The sequence below is a fragment of the Setaria viridis genome, chromosome 6, assembly GCF_005286985.2.
Source record: "Setaria viridis chromosome 6, Setaria_viridis_v4.0, whole genome shotgun sequence".
In the NCBI taxonomy this organism is placed as follows: domain Eukaryota; kingdom Viridiplantae; phylum Streptophyta; class Magnoliopsida; order Poales; family Poaceae; genus Setaria; species Setaria viridis.
Genome location: NC_048268.2, coordinates 35,640,831 through 35,662,711, shown reverse-complemented (window position 1 = coordinate 35,662,711; position 21,881 = coordinate 35,640,831). Strand labels below are relative to the sequence as shown.

The window sequence follows — 21,881 nt, the reverse complement described above, 5'->3', positions numbered from 1 at the left end:
ATGAACAAAATAGTTGTTTTATGCGAATAAAATGCTAAACAAGATGCACAGTTAATTTAACTATGTGAATAAAATAGTCCTAAAAGTGAATAGGTATGAACAAATTATTCTACACAGAGAACAACAGGAAAATGAGAGGGGAAAATAAGAAAATATTATGGGCCGCAAACTGGACAACAATCTCCCTAGGTAATAAGCTGCAGAAAAAGGCTCTAATGGATGAAATTCGCTCCCTGGACCACACCGTCCGGCTAGCTAGGCTGTTCCCCATCAGGCCACACTCCAAGCCCCTTCCGTTCATCCTACGGAAGGCGTCCGGAGCTTCCACGGCCGCCGGCCAGACGCTCGGTGAAGGGCGGTGGCACGGTGATCCTCGACGGCAGTATCAACTTCAGTGGAGCTCTCGCCCTGTGGCTGAAACTCCCCGCTCTTCTTCGGTGCGTGCCAGGGCTATCTTCTTCGGCTGCCACGTGATCTCGCCGGACCGACCGCGAGCTCCTCGCTGATTACACCAGCACGTTGCCATCAGAATTCAGAGACCTTGCACCCGGAGATGATGCACGCACGTCGACAAGCCTCTCCGAGTTCTATCAGGAAGAGGCGCCTAGCAAAGCTCCACCCCGTTGCACTTCTCTCCGGCTGCCTCATTGTGCACGCGCCAGTCGCCAGAATTACAGTCACCAGCACCAACCAATCGCATGTACTCCAAAAATGAAGAGACAGCAGACAAAAAAGCAGGCAGATGCTTTGGAGATGACCCGACAATCTACAAGTTTGCAGCAGCGTCAGGACCTGGTTTTGTCTCAACCTACAGCCCTAGCCCCAAGATACCTCGAGCTCTAGCCTCTAATAAACCTGCACATACTTCACCGCTATATGTGCATTCCCTGCCTATATATGCTTTCAGCCTAGTTGCCTTGTACCAGCGATGTCTGCAACTGGAGCTCTGCCATTCTCTTCTTCAGCGCGAAGGCAAATATCCTTGTAGGTGTTCTCACAGGCAGCAGCGAAGCTCTCCATTGCTTCAAAAACTCTAGCCATGCACGATTGCAGGCCAGCTTCAGCAGCCTGTGCAGATGAAGATACGCCTGCTATCTTCTTCTCCCAGAGGCCCAGAACATTGGAGGCCAAAGCCTGCACTGCGCCTACCACTTCAGCCTCGGATATCCTCGCCATGCTGGTTGCCCAGTTATTGTATACGGTGAAAATAGGGGGTGCTCCTAACCGTCCGGGTGAAAAGGGAGGAACCCCGTCATCAGTTACTTCTGGCTCATACTCAATCCCCTTCTTAAGCCATTCATTCAAAAGGATGGCGTAGCTCTTCTGGGCATCGAACCATCCGGTAAAATTGGCAGTCATGCCCAGCAACTGAACCTCCAGATACTTGATTAAATCTGTATGATCTTCATTGATTCTTGCAGCTGCCATAGTTGAGTCTATATTCTTAGCATGGGATAGAACATGGCACTGCATCTCATGGCACTCTGACATGGTGTGCCACATTTGCATAAACCTGAAACATATATAGTTTCCAGTCAGGAATAATATTTCTATATATGTTAAGTATCAAATTAGCATCTAGATAGTGAAGTAGGTGCTAATATAATGTAAAGAGAGTCATGTTAATTACATACCCTTTGATTATCTCATGTGTTTGAGGCCATAGCTCTTCATCTCTAAGCTTGTTGATATTTTTTGATATACTGTTTACTATCTGGATGGCAATGGTCAGCTTTGTGGACAGCTTCTTGACACAAATCTCCATTGCCTCAAGCTTATGAGATTCAGCACCGCTATAGTACAATCTTTTCTGCTCTTTACGCTTCTGGTCATAAAGCCCCCTTATCTTCTCCATAGCCTGTGGTAAACAACATATAAAACAAAAATACCTGACTTCAACTAACACATCAGAAGAAGAAAATGAATAATAACTAGAATAAATAGTATGAAACTCCAAATAATATAAAGTGCTAGATTGGAATTCTCCACCGTGTAAACTTTCTATAGTTAGATGCCTTGGAGCATACTCAGCATGCATAAATATTTGTCATTTAAGTTCATTTACATTAATAAAAAACATAATGCATTACTACCCAACAAGTATACATTTAACGAAGAAAATAAGATGTTCAATAGGCAAGTATAAGTAGATCATAAGACTCACGCTCAATCCAAGAATAGTACATTACTTGTAAAGATAACACATTACTACGCAACAAATATTCATCGGAAAAATAAGGAGCATATGCAGCAAGCAGAAGTAGCTGAAAGCCGCTCATCATCCACAATATAGTGCGTTACTCAAAACATAATACATTACTACCCAACAAGTATTCAATTAATGAATAAAAGAACATGTTCGAATCGGTAAGTATAAGTGGTTAAAGACTCACACTCATTATCCAAGAATAGTACATTACTCGTAAAAATAGTACGTTACTATCTAAGAAGTATTCAATGAAAGGATAACGGATCATATGCAGCAAGCAGAAGTAGTTGAAATCCGTTCATTATCCAAATATAGTACTCAAAACTTCCAACTAAATCATCTTTTACAATATTAAGCAACTAGTAGAGTTAAATAGCAAATAGTGAGTCTCTTCATAGCAAAGCTAGAAATTGCAACCACCACATATTTAAAGGCAAAGCTAGAAATTCAAAATATTAAGTGTGTTGAGATTTGAGAAATGAGAACCTTGACTTCCTTAAGAAGCTTGTTTTCCCATATGTACAGCTTCTGCAGTGAAGATGAAAGGTTGCCAGATTCCATAGCCTTTTCCTCCTCATACTGCATGATCGCCTTGGCCTTGGAAGGCTGTCCGCAAATCACCATTGAGGGCACTGCAAAAGCAAGTGTGTTAGATAAAAGTCTCCATCTTAGTCACCAACAAATAAGTGAACAACTAAAGAAGCAAAAGACTGAATATTTAGACAGCAAATCGAGTAATGCACGAGCCTTTTAGTCCCGAGTTCTTCTTCTTGTAGTAAGGCACCTTGTCAACCTCAAGCATCTTGCTAACGTCACCAGCTGACTTGGAGGCGGTGTCAAACTGCAACTTGATCTCCTGCGCCACCTGGACGTCGCTGGTGTAGGTCTTAATCTCAGGCACAGCAGGAGGCTCATCAGCGACGCCTGAATCATCATTCAGCTGTTCTTCCACCTCCACCACCACACTCTCCTCTACTCCATCCATCGTGCTGCTTCTGAACTCGACGTGCCCCTCTGTCTCCTCCTCGCTGCTGCCACTGCCATCCGACGACTCGGACTTCCTGTGCACCTCCTCAAACTTCGCGTTCACGCGGGTGCACTCATCCCCGGCGTGAGCGTCCCTGACGACCACTCCCGACTCCTCGTCCTCTAGGTCGGGAATGCCCTCATCCTCCTCCCCGACGTCACCCAAGCTCCGGCTAGACGCAGCACGGGCCGCCGGGGGAACCGGGTGCTCCTGGTAGTAGCTCTCGAGTGCCTCGAAAGGATCCAGGAAGCCCCAGCTCGGCACCCGCGGCGGCGACGGCGATGGCAGTGGCGCGGCCAAGTGGCCAGAGGAGGCTGCTGGCACCGGAGGCAAGCCACCGCCTTGCGGGTATGGGTAGGGGTAGTAGTATGATCCGCCGTAGTGAGAGCTCGGGACGGCCTCGCCATGGTACTGGTAGGTGTAGTAACTGACGGTGGCATCTGTGGTTTGGGGCGGCTGCTCGAAGGATGTTGATGACGGCGGCGGTGGCTGCCTCTGGGTGTAGCTGATGTTGTACGTATAGGAACTCTGCCCGTAGCCGCCCATGACGTCGGCGCCGTAGCCCCCACCGTATCCAAACGCGGGGCCGGGGACGGGGCCATAGCTGTACGGCGGGGGGTAGAGAGAACCGAACTGTGGGGGATAGCCAGGATCGTACTGTGGGACCAACTGCAGCGGCTGGGGCGGAGCTCGGGGTGGCCGTGGCGCCGGCGCCACCGGCTGGAGGGCGTCGGGCCTGGGGAGAGGCGGCTCGGCCTCATCATCGGACGTGGACATGGTATCCCCGCCGCCATCATCGTCGGAGGCTTCATCCGAGGGCGAGGGGAAACATATGTGGCCGCCGTCGTCGTCGTCGTCGTCGTCCTCTGAGGCGTCAGGCGACGCCGTCGCGGCGTGAGGGGCCGCGTCGTCGTCGTCCCCCTCCCGCGGCGCGTCGCCGGCACTGGGCCCGGGAGGCGGCGGGGTGGCGTCCAGGACGGCCCGGAGGAAGTCGTGCAGCGCGGCGCCGGTGGCGCTGAGCGAGCCCGCGTACGCGCGGTTGGCGTCCGCGAGCGCGTAGCGGCTGGCGATGGCCGCGGCCAGCAGCTCGGAGCGGTCGCGGCAGTGTGCGACGGCCGCCGAGGCGCCCTCGCCGCGAGGCACCTTCGACTGGCCGCACCCCATCGGCGTTGAGCGGCCACCGGCGTGCAGAGCGCGCGGCGTCGCCGAGCGGAGCGGAGAGCGGGGGCGGCGAGGTTCCTCGGAGAGAGCTGATGACGAACGCCGCGAGGGGGGTCCCCTCGCTCTTAAGGACGAGAGGGAGTGGGCGGCGTCGCGGGGGACGGCGTGAGCGGCGGCAGTTTCCCCTCGCTTTCGGCTTGGATCTTGCGGGCGCGGCCACGGCAGGGCACGCCACGACACGGAGGACCCGCGCCGGGCGCTCCCGCTTTGCCCCCATCGACTGCCTCGTCACCGCGCCGGTCACACGCCGCGCGACGACGGGGGTAGGTAGCGGCCGCGCTCCTCCGCCAGGCCGCGTGACAGCTGGTGGCCGCCGGGCGGGAGGATCGCGTGCCCCTGGCGCGCTGGCGGGCCACTTGCCCGGGCGTTTCGGTTTCGGCGGGCTGGGGTTTAATGCACCAACACCCAAAGCAAACGGCAGTTGGAGGCGCAGATGCTTCATGATAATGAATTGTATGCGATATGAACCACTCGGTATGTTCCATTCACGCGACAAGTTTTTCAAGGAATTGGAACAGATCAATGGATCCAATTTGTGTTATGCCGATGAAGCTTTGGGAGGGGTTAGCATGCGGCGGAGACGGCAATGGCTAAGCCGGAAACAATGACGCTACCGGGACTACTGCCGGAGTATGGTGAGAGGCGGGAGAGCGGGCACGCTCAAATTGAAAAGAGAGCGGAAGCGGTGAGGAAGAAGAAGGAGGAGGGAGACGGAGGGGGAAGAAAGTGTGTGCGTCGTTGGATCCCGCTCTTGTGATTCTAGACGTAGATCAAGAAACCGTTGGACTTGATGGCATATAGCAATTGCCTTTTCTTTTCAAGTGACACGTGTTTCGATGTGTACATTTGGACCGTTACGTTTGGTGGGAACTTAAACGTTTCTTACCTCTGATCGTTCAATGTGAATGTAGCAACGGACACCATTTTTTTTGGGAGGGGGGTGAGGGGTAAAGCTTTTGGAGGGGTTAGCATGGCGAAGGCGGCAATGGCTGAGTTGGCAACAAAGACACTGAGTGTTGGGAGGAGTGGAGATGGGAGAGCGGGTGCCCTCAAATCGAAAAAGAGAGTAGGAGCTATAAGGAAGAAGGAGGTCTAAGGAGGGAGAACTTAGGTCATGATCATGCGACTCTAGACGAGGATCGAGAAATCATTGGATTTAATAATAGCATATAGCATTATATCAACTACCTTGCTTTTTGCTTTTTGAAGGGACACATATATTTGAATGCGCAAATCACTCCTGTTATACTCGGCACGAACTTTACACGATCTTTTTTAAGGCCAACTTACACTTTTTTTTACGTCTGGAAATATCATCATACATACCATCCAAAATGAATAATTTATCCAACGAACCTGTGAATTTAACACATTTCAGCCGGCATTTTGCATGCAAAACAAAAACAGTGGATTCCCCCTTCATTATGTCTCCTCTAGGAAATGTAATTTTTTTTCCTTAGCCTTGTAATTTGAGATACAGCAAAAATGTAAGGAGACGAAAAATGTAAAGGGAAAGATGCAGGTATGACATTGATACCAAGACTTGCCAACAGTAGCATATATAGTAGAGAACATAAGCGAGAAGCAAGGTACAAGGTACATGTAGAGTTTGAAGAGGGTACATGTAGAGTTTGAAGAGGATTTCCATAAAAAGGGTAGAATATGGCAACAACCAGAATGATATATTATTTAATCATGGAAATGCCATGTCATTATTTAATCGTGGAAATGCTAGGTCAGGTGCACGTATTAGAATCGGAACAAACCAATTCCCAAATCCACCTATCATCGCCCGCATAACTATAAAAAAGATCATTAAAAAAGCATGAGCCGTTTTTAAAACATTATAAAGTTGATGATTCTCACCAAGAATTATACATTGCAGGAAAAATATGTAAGGCGGGTGGTTGGATCCATTAATCAAACGAGTAAGAATAGTGACTAGCTTTTCCATGCAAATATGGTTAATTTAAAGCAAGACACGATATAAAAATAGAAAAAGAACCACACTATTGTCTTCTTATAGCATTTACACGCAACTCAGAACAGCCAGTGTGTATCACTCTTGTAAATAAAAAAAATGATAATAGAACAAGCCGGTAGTTGCTGTTAAAGCTAGAGTTTGGCACGATTTCAGTAGTCAGTACAACTGCTTCGACTGTTCTGGTACTCTACACTGTTATGTGACTTCCCTGCTTGCAGCTGCTGCAGAGCATCATCTGCTTGACGACCACAGATCAACCTGACGGACTGGGCCTCGATTACTTGTGGCCTTGTTGGCCCAGCCCTTCTACAGCCCGGGGCAAAACAGCTGCTGGACCGGCCACGAAGCAGGCAGGGGAGGCATTGCTTTTTTGGCCTGGCCCATAGTATATATTCACTACTCATAGCAACGACATCCAATGGAATACAGATTTAACATTTCCTTCAAAAGAAAAGAAATTCAACGTTAGGAAATATCGGAATCTTAAAAATATAGGATACTCCGACATACGTTGCAATAGTTAAGCATCGATGTTACAACTATTATTTTTGCATGTTTCACAGTGATATTGCATGAAACATAGTGTTCATGTTACGGCAGGAATTTTCCATCTCAGAGTCGAACCATATAGTCATTTCTACACATAATTGTTTCATGTTGCAAACAGGTAATTTTCAATGTTTCGTCGGAACGGGAAATTACGTCAGAAAGAAATTATTGTTTGCTGCACAGTTTATGTGAAGACGGTTTTTTTTAAATCAACCGTATCAAAAATAATATTTGTAGGCAAGTTACCATGCAGTTGGTAGGTGTCCTGTGTTCTGTGGTGACCATTCTAGCGTGTGCCCAGTACAACTGACCATCTTGATCCCCAGATCATGCAATTCCACTTCTGACTTTGAGAAAAAAAAACACCTGAAATGTTGGACCAAAGGTTAAAGTTTGCTATCAAGCATCACCTGAAACTAACACAGAATATGCCTCTTTTTTTTAACACAAAAACTTTGCACGTTGGATTTGTATTTTTTTCCATGAATACGTAGGAGAGCTGCGTATCTTTGTATTAAAAAGAAGAGTTTAACTTATAACGCGGGCCAACCGAACACACGCACATGGCTTGCTACAAATGAGAATTACACGAAAACGTAAACAACCGAAAAGTCGATTAACGACTGTTGGAGGCAGCTATGCCAGGCCCAGCGCACCTACAAAAGCTCTGATGCACGTTGGATTTGTAACAGATCTGATGCAAAGGTGCATAAGGTCTGATACACGATACGATAAGTCACCTACAAAAGGAATTAAACTGACCACAGCGACATCAGTATGTCTCTTCAGAAAAGGGCATGGATGAATAGGGAGCATGAAAGACCCCACTCTGCAGAATGCCAGGATGAGTGGAGTCAGATATGCAGATGAGACGATCTTATTTCAACGCCAAGAGTATGGCTCTAAGGTTCTCCATACAGAACATTGGTCACAGTACAACAATATTTCTAATAGAAATTGCCAAATGGGGTTCAGATAGTGAGATAGCTCATAGATGCAGCCTTTGATGTAGAGACCTACCAGGAATGACAGAAAAAAAGAGGTAAACAGGACAATAGAGATGCTGGGGACAAATCGGTTGGACCACAGTGCACAATAACGATAAGAAATTGTCAATGGAAGTTGTTTCGACCAACCAGCACCGTCCCAACCAAAATTAATGTTAGAAAAAGGATGTAGCCTATCGACATATCCAGTTCTCCTTCCACAGCTAAAAAAGGAAGCTACTTGTCAAAACTCAGGACCCTACATGCTTCCCTCATGTCTCTTGGCCACTGTACAGCTCTCGCCATCAGATAAAGGAAAGGCACACGAAGCATCCTGGATAATCTTTCTGATGGTCGCTCTCCAACTGATTCCCTTATAAATATGTTTTTATGTTTACAAGAGCTGGGACAATATGTTTTTATGTTTTTATGTTTTTATGTTTTGATTGTCTAGTTCTTATGTCCAACGTCAAACCACTAGTCACAATATAGATCCAATCATCCTACTACCAAGTCCCTACCATGGCCGCTGCAAGGACGGCGGTGCACCAAAATTTGGCCCAGCAACATCGGTGCACTGCCTTTATTGTAGAAGACATTGCATTAACAGATTCATGGCCATGCTGCTTGCCAAACTAGTGACATCAATAACTACTATGCAAAAGCCATGGACCCTATTATTTTATTTTATTGAAAGCACATGGACCATTTTTGTCACCTATACATATATTCATCACCATAATGAATATCATCGGTTCCCAAGTTCATCCACAGACCAGCGTTCTTAAACAGACCGTCTAGGCAGCAAATTAGCAAAAGAAGAAATGTTCTGTTCTGACCATGAGCACTATGCAAGAAGATTATATAGCTAGGTAGAAATACTGATCGGCAGATCTCTACATTAAAAAAACATCTTTTTACAAGATGCCTTGGCTGATTCTTAACTATGTTAGTATCTATCACATTGCGCTTGCAGGACAAGAGACGAGAAAAATCGGCAAATGCAAAATTGAAATAATTTGGCAAATAAAATCATAAGGGCGGATTGATGTACCTTGTTTAAAGACGTTATCATCGGAAACTACAACATCAAGCAAACTGCACATATATAACAAGGGAGTAAGCCAGTGCCCACTTGAGATCAAGCAAGATAAAAGAACTGAACCCAGCAATTTGTACTATTGTGTCAAACTTAGCCCCACTCTGGCTGCAATCACATACCAAGCCAGTAAAGATGGCTCCACCATGTGAGAAACAATGGACCTGTCCTGTGCATTGAATCTCCCAACCATAGATAGGAACATCTCACCAAGGAAACTCATGGCCTTGTCCCTTGCCAGCTTGCCGTCTATGATAAGCCAAGACCAAGATGCAAATCTTCCCAAGTCCTACCACATATGTTCCCTATAAATACATGATAGCTGCAAAAACCATCACCACACACTGATCGAATTGTTTCTAACTATTTCATCTCAAAGACAAGAGTCCATTTGCTTGAAAGCCAAAGGAAGGTAGCTACCATGATCAGCTCCAAGAAGCTAGCTCAGCTGTCCAAGAAGTGGCAGGGAATGGGCGCAATTGGGCGAAGGAGGGTCACAACTGTGGACAAAGAGATCAACCCATCTTGCAGCAGCATAGTTGCAGGGAAGGGCAACTGCATTGTCTACTCTTCTGATGGGAAGCGGTTTGAGATCCCCCTCACGTACCTCCGCACAACAGTCTTCACGGAGCTCCTGAAGCTGTCACAGGAAGAGTTTGGGTTCACAAGTGATGGGAGAATCACACTGCCTTGCGATACAGCAGTGATGGAGTATGTGATGTGTTTACTGAGGAGAGAGGCCTCTGAAGATGTTGAGAAGGCACTCCTCAGTTCCATAGTAATGCCTTGCCGCCACCAAAGCAGAATGGTGCAGCCATCCAGTGGATTGAACCAGCAATTTGCTGTCTGCAGCTCCTGAAGATGAGGATATCCAGGGCTTTGAGCTTGTTTTCTCTCTTTTTTCCCCCTTCCATCTTTTTTCCCAGTTGTACCTTGGAGCACGGTTTTTGTGCGTTGTTTTTCCAATGGTACACTGTGGTTGCGCAGATGGATGAATGTAAAAATAATCACAATGTGATTAGAAAAGAAGGAATCAAGCTCGCCATCGAAACATGAAAGTGTAAGGCTGACTCCAGTTAACCGATGGTCTAGTGAATCTCCTTTTTTTTCTTGACTATAGTTATCTGAACCAAAAAAAAGACGATGTTAATTAACATTTTCTGTAATAAATGTAAATCAGAATTGACCAATGTTCTAGGAAGTCTCCTTATTCATGACTCAAGTTACTACATCCTAATGGATATAACAATATGTAGTATTAGACTAGGACTGTACTAATGGCTTAGTTGTCATCATATAATGAAGATTTGTATGCAGGTTACAGTGCATGTAAGTTGGTAGGTTCCCTGTGCTGTACTGACCTTTCTAACATATGATCCAGAGCAGTTGACTATCCTGATCCCAAGATCATATTATTCCACTTTGAGACTTATGAAAAAGCACCTGAAATGATGGACAAAAGATGTATACATTACACAGGTAAAATATGTAATCAAGTATCCCCTGAAGACCCTAAACAAAGAATATGCCTTCTTCAAATCACAAAAAAGGCATGGATGAGTTGAGAACCTGAAATGATCACCTGGAGTGTCATCAGATATGCACATGGGATAAGCTTATTTCAACGCAAAAACATGGTCGTTAAATTTGCCATGCAACAGTGCAACACTAGTCAAAGTACCAGCAATTTTAAAAAGAAATGGCCATAACTGTATTCAGATAAGTTCGGTCTTATTGCAGGGGTCTACCAGGAATGGCAGGAAGAAACAAGGAAATGGAGAGCACATGAGATGCTGGGGCTAGTTGGGCCACAACGTAGAATGCCGATGTTAAGGAATTGTCGGGCAAGTTGTTTCAACCAACCAGCACCGTCCTAACAGAATTAATGTTGGCAAAAGCATTTATCCTATTGACATCTCCAATTCTCCTTAGGCAACTAACAAAGGAGGCTACTTCTTAAAACTCAGGACCCTACATGCTTCCCTTGTGTCTCTTGGCCACTGTATGGCTCTCTTCTCATCAACTAAGGAAGGACTCATGAAGCATCCTCGATAATCTTTTCGATGGTCGCTCTCAAAATGATCTTTTATAAATCTGTCCCTATGTTCACAAGAGCTGGGACTAAAATGATTGCTGAGTACTTATATCAAATGCAGAGCCACTAGTACAGCATACAGCTCCAATTATTCAACTACAAAGTCCCTACAATGGCCTTTGCAAGGACTGCGGTGCACCAAACTTTGGCCCAGCAACATCAGATTCATAATCGCACAGCCTTCATTGTAGCAAACATTGCATTGACAGGTTCATGGCCTTGCAGCTCACCAACTAGGCACATCAATAAATGTAAAAGCTTATTTTATTTCATTGAAACAACACGGGATGATATTTCTTTTGTCACCTATACATATTTACTCAACACTAGAATGAACATTCTCAGATCCGAACTTCATCCACAGACCATCATGCCATCTAGGAAGAGAACTAGCAAAATATATGCTCCATCTAAGCAGGAACCTTAGTGCAAAAGTTTATATAGTTAGGTGGAAAATACTGGCTGCCAAATTTCTATGTTAGATGTAAACAACTTTCAAGAGAATGCCTTGGCTGATTCGCAACCATGTTATCTTGTTTCCATCACATGGCAATTGCTGGAAAAGAGACCACAAAATCCGGCAGATGCAGAATGAAATTGTTTCTGCAAATAATACCGTAAGGAGCAGAGAAATATACCTCATCTAATGTGATTCTCATTGAACAACATAGGATAGGGTGAATTGAACCTATATAAGAAGGGACAGTAAGTCAGTTATCACGCTTAATATCTCAGGAAAACAAACTGAGAAAAACTGGACATGCCAATTTTTACTGTTTGTTATGAATAGAACTTGCATTTGATGATAGATATAAAGAGTACATCAGTGCAGTGGCGAAGCTAGAACTAAAATCATGGTGGTGGCCATCAAAGTGGCATTATGCTGTATAGTGAATATTTTTAACTAAAAACTGGTGCATATATGGTCAAAGTAAGACAATTGGCATGCCTGTGCAGTGTGCACCAGGCTAATTGTACATAGCTTCGCCCCTGCATGAGCGCGTATAGAAAAAGGACCCTGTTAATGTATAAATAAAAGACTCTATACTCCTAGCACCATTGAGTCAAAATTAGGCCCACTCTGGTAGGCAGAAGCAATCACGTACCAAGCCAGTAAACATGGCTCCACCATGTGATAAACAATGGTCCTGTGCATTGAACCTCCCAACCATAGATAGGAACATCTCACCAAGGAAGCTCGTGGGCTTGTCCCTTGCCAGCTTGCCATTTGTAATAGCCAAGACCAAGATGCAGACCCTCCCAAGTCCTACCACATAAGTGCCCTATAAATACACGATCACAAATGCGAACCATCACCACACACAAATCAAATCATTTCTGATCCTTTCATCTCAAAGACAAGAATCCATTTCCTTGAAAGGCAGGAAGCCACCATGATCAGTTCCAAGAAGCTAGCTCAACTGTCCAAGAAGTGGCAGGGAACGGGTGCAATCGGGTGGAAAAGGGTCACAACTGTGGACAAGGAGATCAACACATCTTGCAGCAGCATAGTTGCAGGGAAGGGCAACTGCATTGTCTACTCTTCCGATGGGAAGCGGTTTGAGATCCCCCTCGCTTACCTCCACACGACAGTCTTCTCGGAGCTCCTGAAGCTGTCGCAGGAAGAGTTTGGGTTCACAAGTGATGGGAGGATCACACTGCCTTGCGATACAGCAGTGATGGAGTATGTGATGTGTTTGCTAAGGAGAGAAGCCTCCGAAGATGTTGAGAAGGCACTCCTCAGTTCCATACTGATGCCTTGCCACCACCCCAGCAGGATGGTGCAGCCAACAAGCGGAATGGACCAACAATTCGCCGTGTGCAGCTCCTGAAGATGAAGATATCCAGGGATTCGAGCCTGTTTCCTCTCTTTTTTTGCCCTTCCATCTTTTTTTTCCCAGCTGTACCTTGGAGCACGGTTTTGGTGCAACATTTTTCCAATGGTACGCTGCGGATGTGCAGATGGATGCATGTATAAAAATCACACTGTGATTAGAAAAAGAAGGAATCAAGCTCGCCCTTGAAACAACAAAGTATTGTTGATAAATCGTGTGTAAATTATGATTCAATGATGTTGGCAAAGAAAAATCAGATTTTGCTATGATGTAGCGCTCTAGCGAGTAGCGACTGCCCTTTTTCTTAACACCAGTCCACTTTCCACATGCGGATAAAAAACACAAGTAAATCAAAATATTGCCATCGGTTAATAACTTGGCAAAGCGATTAATAAGTTCTTAAAAAAAGGAATTTCCTTCAGATACCAGCCCACGAAAGTGCTGAACTGTCACAGGGTGGCCAAACTAACTCGGCATTGGTTAACTGGTTCCCAATTTCCTAACGCGAGAAATTCAATTCATACTACTACATAATCGGAAAGTGCATGCACCAGGCAGGATCCTAAATAACTACGTAGGATAGACAATTTGGCGTAGCTTGCTAATCAGAAACTGCAAATCAACTACAGTACACCCAAATCAATCCACAGGAATCAGTTGCTTACCCATGATCTCCAACCTTGCTGACACAATGGGGGGATACTGTCATACTGAGCCACGGGCAATGTGGGAATCGAACCATCCCAAGGACAAGGAAGGTAGTACGAAGGAAGGAGGAGTGCGCCTCACCTTAGGTATGCACGACAGCGACTGCGAGACCCTTGGTCCCTACCGCCTCGCGCCGCCCCCCCTTCGGAGAGCACCCCCGGAATCCCTCTGCGCCGCTCCTTTTCCAGTTCCAGTTCCACCACGCGCCCAGCACGTCCGCGTACCTCTCCGTCGGCCGTCGCTTCCTCCCCGTCCCCTCGACAGCGACCGCCGCCGGCCTGCCGCGATAGCCACCGGGACGATCTGGTATCTGTCTCCTTTTATTTTGCTCCGATTAATCTGGACCGCACAGAGTTGATCCAACGGTACACCTGGCTGATCCGGGAATCTGAGGTGGCCTGCGTGGGCTCAAAGGGCAATCCAAAAGGCAGAGCAGTCAACTCAGCTGGAGGCTTGGAGCTTCAGCTTGACAGGGACACGCAGTGGAGTAGAGCTATGGAGTCTGACGGTGCTCAGCGTCGGCAAGTCCGTGCTGGACGGAGCGCTCGGCTAGCCAAATTCACCGTTGCGCGCGGAGAAGGTTGCCTTGCCGCCTCGCAGCTTGGCGCCCGGCGCGGCCAGGCTTTCATCAGGGACGACCTCGAGATGATGCCGATGCTTTCATGATGGCATGTCACGAGGCTCTCGACCGAGAAAATAAGAACAGGCACTTCAGCAGTAACGAGAGTGAGCTCACAAGACAAGTAAAACGATTCACTGACAGAGTACATTAACCATTGCAAATCACAAACAGCTTTCAGTTCACCCACACCACCACACAATCCAAACATGCAAGTCTTGTTACATGACGACGGACCCAACTTCTCATACTTCATGCATAAAAAGCACGTAGTTTGAAGGGATTGTGACAAACTAAAAGGGGTGAATTGGGTGTTCTAAAAACTAAGGCTACAGGCACATATAAAAATATATTTCAATTTCTATCTAGATGTGCATTAGGTTTTTCTATGTGTTGCTATCTCTACCGTAAAAGAGTTTTGCACCCTAGGTTCCAATCCTATAAACTACACATGGCAATTCTAGGAAAGGTAAACGCGGAATATAAGTGCAATAAGAAATGCGGAAGGTAAATAAGGTAAACGGCGATTTTTACCGAAGTATCGGAAAGCAAAGCTTTCCACTAATCCTCATTGTTGGAGCCCCTCTCGAAGGGAATGCCCGCGCAAGGGCATAAACTCCCCGGTCAAGTAACTCCGTAGAATAGCCGACGGGTCTTCCCCACGCGCAAGTGAGTCCCCGCCTAGCCTCTCCCAGATGTTCCTTGCTGCTCTTTACTTGGTAGAGCTTTGGTAAAACATCTAGCGCCTCTCCTCCCTATCACAACTACCGGCGGCCACTCTACAAACGCAGTTGGAGAGTCTCGCAAGACTTACAAGCTCCGGATTTACAACTCTTGGTACGCGTAAGCACCGATACAAAAGGAGGTGTGCAAACATCGCCTAACTCTAGGCTAAATCCTAAAGCAATACGCTAATAGGCCTAAACTAGCACTAATCAAGATCTAAGCCTTATGCTAATTGCCTTGATCTTCTCTTTAGCACTTTGATGGCTAGAGCACTTGTGTGAGTGAGAGAACCAAGCCTATAGCTTCTCCAAGCTCTAACACATCTCAAATGGTGGGGCATTGGGGTATAAATAGGCGCGTCGGTTTAATTTCTCCCATGCATGGCCGGCCACGACCCGAGCGTGGCGTCATATCGTGGCGGTGTCGCTGAACTTTTGGCAAAATTGAAGGCGGCGCGACCCTCGATCGGGAGGCCCGTGGCCACGCCGACCTGCCGGCCGCCGCTTGATCTCGTCTTGACCACCGGACGCTTCTGAGAACGATGGAGCAAGCGCGGTGGCCGGAACGCCCCCGTGCTACCGCTTCAACCCGACTCGCGATGGAGCTCATCCGCTACTACCTCAACCCCTGGGTGGCCACCACCGGCCAGATGCAGTTCAGCGAGCTCGAGGATTCTGTTCAGCCATGGATGGTGGCAAACAAAACAATCATATGAGTGTTACTTGCACTACTCACTAATACCGAACTTTAAGCGTCCGGATCGGAAGCCACCGTGCTAATACGTTTCAGAAGCAGCGGGCTACCGACCCAATTAAGGAGCGTGGCGCGGTCCATCTCGTATCCACACAAGTTCCTCCACGAGTTGCACTCGACGCCGTCGGCCAGCTTCTCGACGGACCTCGTCGCGAGGTTCAACGCGAACGCGCCACTGGTGTTGCCCCCTTCTCCAATGGTGAAGACCAGCGTGCCGCTCTTCTCGCCGAACCATCGCAGCTTGAAGGCCGTCGCCCCTTAAACCTCGAACTGGGGCAGGCGGATGGCTCCTCGCTCTCCCATCGATCAGCCACCGTGCTCAGTCAGGGTGCTGGGATTCGGTCCGAGATGACCGAATTTCACCCATTTCGGTCATGGTCAAAAAATTTCACTAAAGTTGATTTTCTCTACCATCATTAAGATCTATACCAACCCATATAACATCCTAGCTATAAAGATATGAAAAATTTTAGTTATATAACTCTCTTTAATTTACTTCTCTCACTTTGTAACGGCTAACGAACGCAGAAACAACATGTTTTCACCGTTTTCCTCCTTAGCTCATCATCATATCTCCCTAGTTCTCTCCCACTATCTAATACAGGAGTGTTCAATTCCTAAATCTTCATCTAATTGTAGCCAAATTTCATGTAAACAACCGAATCCCGACACGAAATTTCCGAGATTTCCGAGATTCACCTATCTCGGTCAGGTCCAAAATTTTTCGCATTTCGAATCCCAGAACCTAAGCATGCTCATGTTGTCGTCGATGCCTTGCAGCCGGAAATCTGGCAGGAAGTGTGACATCCTGTAAGGCACGCAGCACACGTGACACGTCCATGGTCCCCGCCGGCGCCGCGCCACCGTCCAGCCGTACGCCGAACACCGCGCGGTGCATGCGCTAGTAGGCGACGCCGTGGACCAAACTGGGTAAGGACTCAAACTGGGCTAAATAACATAAATATCATTTTTCTACGCATTTTATTCTATAATTTGAATCACTTGCAGTTCAAATTTGACTTATACCAAAAATTCCCTTAAAATGCAATTAATTAATTAAATATAGCAAATAAATCCAAAAATATACCAAATTTTAATATGAAGTACCACATGTTGTATGTGGGGAGTAGAAAAAATTTCAAGGTGAAAAGAGGGGAAAAATTATTTTTTTGCCGAGTGTCAAAAAAAAACACTCGGCAAACCCCCTCTTTGCCGAGTGTCTTTTTTGACACTCGGCAAAGCTTCCTCTTTGCCGAGTGTTTTTTTTGACACTCGGCAAAGAAACGGATTTGCCGAGTGTTTTTCTCTTGACACTCGGCAAAGATCGAGTTTGCCGAGTGTTTTTTTTTGCCGAGTGTTTTTAGCTTGGCACTCGGCGAAGAGCTTGTTTGCCGAGTGTTCGAAAGAAAACACTCGGCAAAGAAAAAACACTCGGCAATTTTTAGGTTTCCAGTAGTGGACGTCGAGGTCGTCCCCGGTGAGTAGCATGCATAGTAGCCAGGGCAGTCGTCGCCAGCGAGGGGCCGGAGCACGGCCGCCTCCCCCGTCATCGGTTGCACACGCAGAGGGTGAGGCCGTTGTTAGACCCCGGGTGGCGCACAAGAACGCCGGCGAGGGTCCTGAGAGCTACTTGAGCTCGCACACACACACATACACACGCAAACGCGATGAACACTCGAACACAGTGGTTTGCGCTGCGAACAACCAGCAGCATTTCTTGTTTTTTCATTCACCTTTTATTGGTGATTACAATGCAAACGAGTGGCCTACAAGTCCGGCCGCACGCCGCTGGAAGAGCGCGTCCATCCCCACGCTCAACGACGCCGCTGAAACCTCGGCACTCTCAGTAGTGCGCGAGCTATTCTCGCCACGGCTATATACACGCGCGCATGGCGTCCACAAAGCTCGGAGCTCATGCGCATGCATTCTGAAAACAAAACGTTACTGAGCTAAACTGAAAACTGCAACTAACTACGGTGTGTGGCAAGGATTACCCAACAAATCTCCTCCTAAGCCTTGCGCACACTTTGAATATTGACTACACCAATCCTTGAACGGAGTTCACAGAACTGCTCCCGTCCTAGAGCGATGACGGCGCACGGCCTGGGCAGGGCGTGGGCGATGACGGCGGCGCGCGAGGCCACGACGCGGCCCCAGCGCCTGCACGTCGCGGCGCAACGCGCAACCCCGGCGTCGCCCGAGGGCACCCGGGAGAAGATCGCAGAGAGCACGTCGTCAGGGAGGGTGCCCACTGGCGCGCCGTCCTCGCCGCCGTCAAGGCTGTCCGTTTTTCTTCCCCGGGGGCAACAGGGTGGACGCCCTTTGGCGTACGGCGTCGCGGCCGGATGGGCACGGCGTGCTTGCCGCAGCAGCGGCATGGATGGATGGATGAACGCTGACAATTGCCGGCGACTTCCACCTCGTCATCATGGATCCATTCGTCGTAATCATAGTTGACTCTGTCGGGGCCTCAGTTTTTGGGCCGGGAAGCTTCTTTTCAATGCATATGGGCCCAGTAGCAGCCCTAAGACCCGGCCCAGGTACGGCGGAACTAGGTGGCCTTTCAACATAGGAAGGACAAAAGCGGCGGCGCCGACGCCAGGGACGGGGATTGGAGCTCCGCCCGGGGCACCGTCGAGGTCGCCGCCACTGCCGTCCGCCGAGGACCTCCGCCGGCTGCACCGTGGGGGTCGCTTCCGTGCTACCCACACAATCCACGTGGTCTCACTCTGCTCTCCGTTCTTTACTTTTTTTTTTCTAGAATACGTAGGAGAGCTGCGCATCATTCCATTAAGAAGAAATAGATAGTGCTTATACAACGCGGGTCTAAACCGGGCGCACGCACACGGTAGAAGTGATTCTAGGGGCTAATTACATGAGACGGGAGCTCCTAGACATTAAACCACCAACACCAAAGCGTCACAAACTATCAAAATGCCATCCTACACTATACAGGCAGTGTGCCCCAGCCATGAACCAGATCGCCGCTTCGTCCGCGACTACTGCTGCTAGCTGTTGCAGCGTCTGTTGAGGATCTCTGTTGAATACTCGATTATTTCGCTCTTTCCAAATACGCTAGGAGACCAAGATGGTTGTGGTGTCAATCCCTTCCTTCCTGGCGCCATGGAAGCTTCGCCTTCGAAGCAGCCACCAATCCATGAGTGAAGACCCGGGGGCTGGCAGGAAGGAGGCGTTGCCTGTCATTTGATCTACTGAGTACCATACCTGCTTCGTGTAGCTGCAAGTGGCAAGCAGATGATCAGAGGTCTCGGGCTCCTAGCAACAAAGACAGCACTCGTCCCAGTTCTGTAGCCCATGTTTCTTACAGCGAGCCGAGGTCCATAGTCGTTGCATCATAGCAAGCCACATGAAAAGCTTAACTCGAAGGGGGGCCCAAGCTCGCCAGATACAACCAAATGCCGGGGATTTTACTGACCCAATGAAGAAGAAGTTGTAGGCCGACCTAGCGGAGTATGTTCCTGAATTCTCCCAACGCCACGAGATCGTGTCGATTGCTCCTTCCTGGAGCTGGACCTCAGATACAGCGTGCCATAGCTGGACGTATTGCGAGATTGCAGCCACTGTTAGGCGTCCGGCAATGTCCCGGATCCATCTTTTCCCCTGAAGTGCAGCCGCCACAGATCTTGTTTTTCTGATTTTTGGCTGTACCATGAGACACAGCTCAGGAGCTAAAATGCAGGGAGAAAGGTTGCCAAGCCAGCAGTCATCCCAGAAGAGTGCAATGTTCCCGTTGCCCAAGTGTACACGGGTGGAAATTTGGAAGATTTTATGCAAGGTGTGATTGTTGTCCAGTGTATTGGCTAGGTACTTCCATGGCCGCTGATCATCAGTCCTCTTGAACCACAGGCAGCGCAAACGGAGGGTCAGCGATGCCATTCTGAGGTCCTGAATACCTAGATCACCCACAAGTTTAGGACGGCATGCAATTGGCCAGGCCACTGCACATTGCCCTCCATTGGCAGCCTGCTTTCCTGCTCACAGAAAGCCTTTTCGGAGTTTGTCAATTTCATGGAATACCCAGGCCGGGATGTCAAGGGAGATTAGATTGTAGGTGCAGGTCGCTGTCAGGACTGATTGGACCACGGTCAGCCTCCCCGCCTTGTTCATGAGTTGAGCCTTCCAGCTAGGGATTTTACCGGCCACCTTGTCAATCAATGGTTGGAAATGGGTCTTTCTCAAGCGCCGAACCGATAGGGGCATGCCAAGATACTGTATGGGAAACCCTACCACTTGAGCAGGGAAAGTACCTCTGATTCTCTCAATTTGCTGATCACTGCAAGCAATTGGAGCGATGGAGCACTTCTGCAGATTTGTACGCAGCCCAGAAGCATTGCCGAAGAAGTCAAGAATCCCTTTAATGGCGATGGCATCCTGGGCCACTGGCCTAGCAAATATTATCACGTCGTCGGCGTATAAAGAGCACTGATGGCAGATGGCGTTATCAGCCGGGTGGGAGACGACTCCCTGCTCTGCCGCCCTCCTGAGGAGCCGGTGCAGCACTTCCATGACGAGAATGAAAAGTATTGGCGAAAGTGGATCGCCTTGTCGCAGCCCTCTAGCATTGCGTATTGACCGACCTGGGGAACCATTTAGTAGTATTCTAGTGGTGGCCGAGGACATGAGCACAGAGATCCAGTCCCTCCACTTAGTCCCAAATCCTCTCGCCTGTAGAACTTGCAGGAGAAATGGCCAGCAGACTGTGTCGAATGCCTTTGAGATGTCAAGCTTAATTAGAAGGCTGGGCTTACGTTTTCGGTGCAAGGTTTTCGCAGCTAGCTCCACAAACTTGAAGTTATCATGGATTGACCGTCGTTTGACGAACGCGCTCTGGTTCATGTCCACCAGGTTGTGCAGCTCCTGACCAAGCCGGTTAGCAAGCAGCTTCGCCACAAGCTTCGCGAAAGTGTGAACAAGGCTAATAGGTCTGTAATCAGCCGGGGACACCGCGTCTTGCCTTTTCGGTATCAGTGTGATAAGAGAGCTGTTCAGGCGGCCAAATTGGACGCATGCCCCATGGTAGAGCGCGTCAAAACATGCAAGAACGTCTCTCTTGATCACCGGCCAGGCTGCTCTGTAAAACTCCGCCGTGAAGCCATCCGGCCCGGGGGCGCGCTCATTTGGTAGCTCAACAATAGTTCTCCAGACCTCCTGCTCAGGGAATGGTGCATCCAGGTGATTGAGGTCGACTGGGTGCAGACCTAGCGACGCTAGGTCGATGGCATCTGTTCTTGACGATGGTGTTCCGAGGATCATCCCAAAGTAGTTGAATAGGAGCAGTTCCTTCTCGTCGTGTGTGATTGCAGTGACGCCCTCATGCTCAAGCCTGGCAATGTGCTTCTTTCTTGTGCGGTGGCTTGCATGTATATGGAAAAGTTTAGTGTTGGCGTCACCCTCCTTCAGGAACAGAAGCCTAGAGCGTTGGCGTGCTATGGTGCGCTCGAGAGAAGAAAGATCAAGGATTTTGCATTTGAGCTGACTCCTTAAACTGGACTCATCCTGCGATAAGGACCGATATTCCTGCGCCCTATCCAGCCACAAGACCAGGGCTCTGGCAATCATGAGCTGCGCTTTGACCTCCCCCACTTTCCTACTACTCCATTTTGGTTCTTTACTTCGAACAGCTGGCGTTATCTTATCATTCATCCCAACTGCTGATCCATGAATTGGTTCTGCTCGATTGGTGTTACTCCATTACGAATAACAAGGGGAAGCACTGTAATTTTGGATGCCGGGAAAGTTGCCGCGCATGGTGCATATCGCGCTTGCAATTTGGGCGATTGAACAAACCCAATAATGCTAAACCGCCTAATCACACGGTGATGCCTCGTGGGGCGGAGCTGGCGTGCCAGCGTGATCCGCGCAGCAAGGGGATGGGGTGCTTATTGCGGGGCTAAACAAGTGCGGGTAACATGGCCACTTTGGAAATCAAAGCGAGATGCACATGCTTTTGAGAAATTTAGACCCACTGACCTTTAGGTAGTGGAAGTTAGTGGGTGGCCACTGACCAGAGCATTATTGCTGGTAATCATGTAGTTAGCGTAATTACGTT

At 48.2% G+C, this 21,881-nt stretch overlaps 1 protein-coding gene and 1 long non-coding RNA gene across 4 annotated transcripts; both read right to left on the bottom strand.

The window, feature by feature from the left end:
• Positions 1–145: 145 nt before the first annotated feature.
• On the bottom strand, positions 146–4,874 carry LOC117861988 (uncharacterized). The gene is made up of 4 exons (XM_034745495.2): positions 2,957–4,874; positions 2,696–2,841; positions 1,635–1,858; positions 146–1,513 (listed from the first exon to the last, which is right to left on the bottom strand). The coding sequence occupies exons 1-4, from the start codon at positions 4,398–4,400 to the stop codon at positions 904–906; spliced, it is 2,424 nt and encodes an 807-aa protein (XP_034601386.1). The 5' UTR covers positions 4,401–4,874; the 3' UTR covers positions 146–903.
• A 1,570-nt stretch (positions 4,875–6,444) lies between these two features.
• Positions 6,445–14,423, bottom strand: LOC117861650 (uncharacterized). 3 transcript variants are annotated; one of them, XR_011898536.1, is made up of 7 exons: positions 12,277–14,421; positions 11,809–11,858; positions 10,437–10,518; positions 9,198–10,199; positions 9,031–9,074; positions 7,237–7,356; positions 6,445–6,882 (listed from the first exon to the last, which is right to left on the bottom strand). It is a non-coding gene; the product is annotated as an uncharacterized lncRNA (long non-coding RNA). The 3 variants fall into 3 exon arrangements; XR_011898537.1 differs by having other exon boundaries at positions 9,031–10,199; positions 13,795–14,423; XR_011898535.1 differs by having other exon boundaries at positions 9,031–10,199; positions 12,277–14,422.
• Between the last annotated feature and the right edge of the window lie 7,458 nt (positions 14,424–21,881).